The sequence below is a fragment of the Phyllopteryx taeniolatus genome, chromosome 13, assembly GCF_024500385.1.
Source record: "Phyllopteryx taeniolatus isolate TA_2022b chromosome 13, UOR_Ptae_1.2, whole genome shotgun sequence".
In the NCBI taxonomy this organism is placed as follows: domain Eukaryota; kingdom Metazoa; phylum Chordata; class Actinopteri; order Syngnathiformes; family Syngnathidae; genus Phyllopteryx; species Phyllopteryx taeniolatus.
In genome coordinates, this window is record NC_084514.1 from 22,359,840 (window position 1) to 22,367,185 (window position 7,346).

Genomic DNA, 7,346 nt, shown 5'->3' on the forward strand with positions numbered 1-7,346 from the left:
TTGTTTTTGTCACCTTTTTCAGGCCTTTGGTGTTTGCATGTCTGATGTATATGTTTTTGCCTTAAAAGGTACACCACCATGGTTTGAAATAAAACAAGCTATGATTGAAGAATAGACTTTCAGTTTTAATGTGACATTTAGGAATTTTATGTACTAATGTCCATTTTAGGATAACCTTAATTAGTCACACAATTTGCATTTTATTTTCAGGTTCTCAATAGTATTTTAACATCATTATAAATACTTACTCAGCCACCACCTTATTATGGTGGAAGGGTTTGTGTGTCCCAATGATCCTTGGAGCTAAATTGGTGGGGGCTTTATGCCCCTGGTCGGGTCACCAAGGGCAAACAGGTCTTTGATAGGTCTTTTTTTTTTCTTGCTGATGAGCTTGTTTTTCTTCTAAAAAAAAAAAAAAAAAAAAACAATTAGAAGCAGCGAGTCCTGGATATTTTTAAACCTGTGGGACTGTACTTTTTTTGTTGATACAGTCAGTTGTTGCGATCCTCCAATATTTTCTGAAACCCTCTCACCATTACGTGAGCATGGCTTGCTAATTAGCACAAGCCTGCTATCAGCAACAGGACCAGCAATCAAAATGCCTCCCTTTTCCACTGAGGACTATCATGGACTGCTGCAGAGGATGTCAATCCTGGAAACGAAAATCCACCGTCTTGAAGTGTATGTGGATGTAAATGGCCAGTTGGGGAATGAAACCACTCTACCGATCTCTCAAAATGGTGACCAGAAGTGTGCTAACAGACAGCTACTTATCTCAACAAAGAGGACGGATGTGGACTGTGGAAACTGTCATGGACCATCCAGCAGTTCTTCCTGGAATTTACTGTGATCAAAGCCCAAAGATATGGGACAACATCTAAAAGGGAGGACACAACACCAGCAGATTACCGAGAAATCCGGCTGGCCTGCGTTGTGGGCTGCTTCAACGCCAAGTGAGCGGCCGTGGACGGTCGCTACAGCGAAAGGCAAAAAAAAGGACGCAAGTCAATCCAAAACATTGACATCAGATTTACAAATAGATTTGAACCAATTTTACAAGACCCTGGCCAAGAATGCTCATCCCCCACCATCCCTGAATGGTATGAAACTAAATCATACAAGAAAAAAATGGCACCCCAAACATTGATACTTGATGGAGCTGTTAAGGATGTGAAAAATTTTTGCAATGAGAAGAACACCAAATTACTGTGTTTTACCAATGACATGGTGTCTGATATCTCTAACAAAAAAATCCTGGAGATCACTAATCAGCACCCAACTGTGAAATCTGTCATTATAAACACAGGGGCCCTAGATGTTCTCAAGCTGCAATCAGAGGTACTGAAGCGAGATTTCATTGATCTCCGAACAAAAGTGCAATGTTTGGATGCTGAGGTTTTTATTAGCACAGACCAATAGCACAGACTTCGCAATAGCTTTGAAAAAGTCAGATGATATTGAGTCAAGACAGCTCGTTGATGGTTTCAGTTGCTGGACCGTTTTCTCTACAGTTTTTTTGGTCAATTGTATCAAATTCTGACATGGTAATATAGTTTTTACTGGGTGGCTTCAGATGTATCATTTTATAATTTTGCTGATTTGTGTAAATATTTAACCTGATGGATTGTATTTTTTCACTAAAATAACAAGCAAATTAATTGCATTTATCTGCTGTTAGGTGTTGTGGAGCTATCTGATGCGGGGGGGGGGGGGTTGTGAGCTTGTCAACCACAGCAACCAGAGTGCGAGTATTGTTGAAGTTCTTACTGATGATTTCAGAAAAGCGTCTCACCCTGACTAACTCTTGGTTAAAATTACAAAGGCTTTGTCTGTAGCGTTCATAGTCAATTTGGAGTTTAGTTTTTCTCCACTTATGTTCTGCTTTCCGACACTTTGATTTAGAGGTCTTTACCATCATTGTGCTCCTCCACGGTGTTCTATGTATCGCCTCAAGATTGTCTTAGTTTTAATAGGAGCGACAGCATTCATTACATTAGAGATTTTACAGATGAAATGATCCAAAAGTTCATCAACTGTCTCAGCATTCACAGTTTGTGGCACAGCAATGGTCTCCATAAACTTAGTGGTGTTGCTCTCATTTATGTACCTTTTCTTAATAGACATAGAGGTTGTCTGAACTTTTGGAAGAATCTGTAATTCAAAGAATACACAAAAATGGTCAGAAATAATTTAAAGAATTTCAAACTCCTTAGAGATGACCAGGTCTAAGATGTGACCTTGAGTGTGGGTTGGACTCTTAATATGTTGAGAGAGGTCAAATGTGTCTAGTATAGCAGAGAGTTCTTTAGATTTTTGTCTCCATGTTATTTTCAAAATGAATGTTAAATGTTAATTTATTTTCACTGAAATAATGACTTAAAAACAACAGCAATACCACCACTTTTTTTCTGACTTTTTTTTCCGAGCTATTGCGAAGTCTGTGCTAGCTGATTTGCAGCAAATAATCAATTGGTCACTTCAGTCAGGCGAGTTGCCTAAAGCTCTTAAAGTAGCCGCCATTAAGCCTCTGCTAAAAAAATAGAGCGCTGGACGCTTCCATGTTAGCAAGCTATACACCCATCTCAAATCTCCCTTTCATACCCAAGATTGTTGAGAAAGTTATTTGTAATCAACTCAGCAATTTCTTGAACTTAAATTGACTTTTTGACAAATTTCCAATCAGGGTTCCGAACTCATCACAGTACTGAATCTGCTCTTATCAAAGTGCTAAATTATATAAGATTAAATACTGACTGGAGAGGTGTAAATTCTGGTCTTGTTGGAGCTCACAGCGGCTTTTGATACGGTAGATCATAATATACTGATGAACAGGTTGGAAACGTGGGTAGGACTCAACTGAACAGTCCTTAAGTGGTTCAGGTCCTACCTTGGTGGAAAGGAGTTATTTTGTAACCATTGGAAGTGTTCAGTCTCATCGATTGGCAATGACCTATGGGTCCCTCAAGGGTCAGTTCTTGGACCCCTCCTGTTCAGCCTGTATATGCCACTCTTGGGTGAAATTCTTCAGAACTTTAATTTTGACTTCATCATAGCTATGCAGATGACACACAATTATATCTAGAAGTGTCTCCAGATGAATGTCACGGTCTATCCATCCATCCATCCATTTTCTGAGCCTCTTATCCTCACAAGGGGTCGCGGGAGTGCTGGAGCCTGTCCCAGCTATCTTCGGGCGAGAGGCAGGGTCCACTCTGAACCAGTTGCCAGCCAATCGCAGGGCACATATAAACAAGCAACCATTTGCACTCACATTCACACCTACGGGCAATTTAGAGTTGTCAATTAACCTCGCATGCATGTTTTTGGGATGTGGGAGGAAACCGGAGTGCCCGGAGAAAACCCACGCAGGCACGGGCAGAACATGCAAACTCCACACAGGCGGGTCTGGGGATTGAACCCCGGTCCTCAGAACTGTGAGGCAGACGCTCTAACCAGTCGTCTACCGTGCCGCCTGTCTAAAACGGGTAAATATCTGGATGAGCCAAGATTTTCTTCAATTAATCAATACAACTGAGATAATTGTCTATAAATTCATAATTTCAGGTCTATAAATCACTAAATGGTTTAAGTCCTGAATACGTGAATGAAATGCTAATGGGATATATAAACCCAGTATAGATCGACAGACTCAGGTCAAATAGTGGAGCACAGAGTCCAAAGCAAACATGGTGAAGCAGCATTTAGCTATTATGCTGCACACAAATGGAATAAGTTGCCCACAGAAGTGACGTCAGCCACGTGTGCATGTTTTAGTCCAGGTTAAAAACTCCCATGAAAACTTTTTTCCCATGCTTTTTAGAGTATTTCCACTTTTAAATATTTCTTGCACTGTATGCTGTTTTAATTGTATTTTTTTTCCTCTTTGTTGTAAATGTTTATAACAGTTTTGTTCTTTGTTTTGAAATACATTTAATCATGTAAAGCACCTTTAGTTACCTTGTGTATGAAATGCGTTATAGAAATAAATTTGCTTTGCTTTGCTTGCTTCCAACCCTCACCGGAAACGAGTCCGACTTACTGCCAGCAATGCGGACCAAACTCTGACACCGGTCGTACTGGGACCGAACAGCCCGTATCAGGAGATTCGGTACCCCATACTCCCGAAGAACCCCCCACAGGACTCCCCAAGGGACACGGTCGAACGCCTTTTCCAAGTCCACAAAACGCATGTAAACTGGTTGGGCGAACTCCCATGCACCCTCGAGGACCCTGCTGAGGGTGTAGAGCTGGACCACTGTTCCACGGCCAGGACAAAAACCCCCCTCCAAGGACTCCAAAACGGGTGGGTACTCTGGGTACACTTCTGTTTGTTGCATAGGCACAAACAACAGTCAGGACCCGTCCCCCCACCGAAAGCGGAGGGATGCTACCCTCTCGTCCACCGGGGTGAACCCCAATGTACAGATGCCGAGACTGGGGGCAATAAGTCTACCCAAACCTGCTCGGTGCCTCTCACCGTTGGCAGCTCCAGAGTAGAAGAGAGTCCAACCCCTCTCAAGAGGACTGGTACCAGAGCCCAAGCAGTGTGTGGACAAAACTTCTCAACCTCACACACCAGCTCGGGCTCCTTCCCTGCCAGAGAGGTGACATTCCACGTCCCTAGAGCCAGCTTCTGTAGCCAGGGATCGGATCGCCAAGGTCCCTGCCTTCGGCCACCACCCAGCTCACATTGCACACGACCCCTATGGCCCCTCCTACAGGTGGTAAGCCCATAGGAATGGGGACCCACGTTACGCTTTCGGGCAGTGCCCGGCCGGGCCCCATGGTTGCAGGCACGGCCACCAGGTGCACGCCTTCGAGCCCCATCTCCAGGCCTGGCTCCAGAGGGGGCCCCAGTGACCCACGTCTGGGCAAGGGAAAACTTTTTCCTCTGTTTTCAATCATCATAGGGTAACTGTACTTACCCACCTTGTAAAATCATGAACTGTGCCTAATCACAATTTTTGGTTAATTTTCACTGATCACACCTAAGACTGATTATCTCCAGACCTTTTTCAATCAAAAAAATAACTTAAAAAGTATCTGCCCCGACTAAATCAAGTTGGGCAAAAGCTGCAACAAAATAACACTATTCGAAGAAATTCCAGAACAGTCGAGAAATAAAGTAATTGACATTGATCAGTGTGGAAAGGGTTACAAAAGCCATTTCTAAACCTGAACGTTACAGCCCACAATAGGGACAGCCATTATCCTCACATGGAGAAAACGTGGAACAGTGGTGAAACTGGCCAGCCTACAAAGATTGCCCCAAGAGAACAGCAATAACTCACCCAGAAAGCCACAAAGGAACTCAGGACAACATCTAAAGAACTGCAGGCCTCCCTTGCCTCAGTTAAGGCAACTGTTCATGACACAACAATAAGGAATAAACTGGGCAAAAATGGCATCCATGGCAGAGTTCCAAGGCGAAAACCACTGCTGACCAAAAAACAACATCAAGGCTTGTCTTACTTATGCAAACAAACAAACAAACAAAAAACATCCAAATGTTTCCCAAGACTTTTGGGAGATTTTTGGTAGGTATGTGTCTCGTTACATCTGATTTAAATGTAGCACAGCATTTCAGAAAAAGAACATCCTACCAACAGTCAAACATGGTTGTGGTAGTGTGATTGTCTTGGGCTTATTTTCTCCTTTAGGACCTGGACAACTTGCTATGATTGATGGAACCATGAATTCTACTCTTTAACAGAAAATCTTGACGAATGTTCAGCAATCAGTTTTTCAAGCTGAAGCGCACTTGGGTTCTGCAGCAGGATAATGATCCAAAACACACCAGCAAGCAAACCTCTGAATGGTTTAAAGAAACAAAATGAAGGTTTTGGAGTGGCATAGTCAAAGTCCAGACTTGAATCCAATTGAAATGCAGTGGCATGACCTTAAAAAGGCCGTTCATGCTTGAAAACACTCCATTTTTGCTGAATTCAAACAATTCTGCAAGGAAGAGCGGGAGATAATATCTCCAGAGAATTGCAAGACTCATTACCAGTTATAGAAAACGCTACAGTATTTTTCAGCTGTTGCTGCTGAGAACGGTCTAACCATTTAATAGGTTTTGGGGGCCATTACTTTTTTCACACAGGGCCAGGTAACTTTTCGAATTGTTTTCTTCCTAATAAATAAAATAAAATTTTAATACAGCATTTTAAGTTCACTTGGGTTATATGTGTCTGATATTTACATTTGTTTGATGATCTTAAAGTGGGGAAACTATGCAAAAATCTAAGAATTTGAGAAGGGGGCCAATACTTTTAACGGCACTGTATAAATCTCAGTGACATTTTACTTGATGTGTCATCAATGTTTCTGTTCAACAATAGACTAAATTCTTGGTGCATGTCAATATGCATAAAGGCCAGAGATTTTTAAGGGAGACCTGGATAATCTTAATGTCTGTGTCCTCTTAACCTGTAGATTCCAGACTCGATCATTTCTCGAGGTGTTCAGGTGCTTCCTCGAGATTCTGCCTCTTTGAGCTCCACTCCTTCTGAATCACCACGGGCAACACAGGCGACCTCCCGCCTTTCCACTGCATCATGCCCAACCCCTAAGGTAAACAAATGCATTCACAGGTTAACATATGGATGGAGACACCATGAAACTGAAGCCCGAATCAAGATCTTTTTTGCTAGTGGCAGAAAGCAGCTTCTATTTTTTTAAGATATAAAAAAAGAAAAAAAAAGCAGTTCCTGCATTTTTGCCCATATCTTGCTGTGTCTGGCCACCTTAAAGTTGTTCCAGTCTTTTCAAGCAAACAGAATATAAATAATGTGCCTTGCAAAGACAAATAATGCTAATTCCAAACAGGAAAAACATGCAAAAACTTACTCCTGGAATTGTTCCAAAGGTTGTATTCAAATTGCTGTTTCATAACTTCTCACATGGGGAGAAAGCATGTGCCTTCTATTTGAGCCAGCTCACTGTTATTTTTCTGATGGTTCCTGCCTGAATTTTCAATCAGGGGAATGCATATGCAAACCACTTTTCTTTCTGTGTACTTGTTCTTTTTAAACATTGAGAATATGATGCTTGTGAAATGCAGTGCCTGTTGCACAAGGTCTGAAAATACTTTAAAATATTGTTAAATTAGCAGTTTAAACATAGCAATGCCTCAAAAGTTACGATAGATTGCACTGGTTTGTAAAAGTCAAAGCCGCAGGATGGCTGTGCCTAATATGACCAAAGTCGTCATGATGTTCAAACAATTTTAAATAATTTATCCATAGTGAGTCAACCACTCCCAATCCTTTTTCACAAGACAATAGGTTGAACTTTCCTGTAATCAAGTAAAGAGTTTAAGAGTTTGTTACATGCGACCCAAACAA

At 41.7% G+C, this 7,346-nt stretch overlaps 1 protein-coding gene across 5 annotated transcripts in view; it reads left to right on the forward strand.

Annotated features, from left to right (window-relative positions):
- Window positions 1-7,346, forward strand: part of gphna (gephyrin a) — an 85,060-nt gene that overhangs the window by 34,682 nt on the left and 43,032 nt on the right. For all 5 annotated transcript variants that reach the window (XM_061794710.1, XM_061794709.1, XM_061794707.1 and 2 more), the window contains one exon: window positions 6,436-6,573. In XM_061794710.1, coding sequence (XP_061650694.1) covers window positions 6,436-6,573 — 138 coding nt within the window. The remainder of the gene's footprint in view (window positions 1-6,435; window positions 6,574-7,346) is intronic.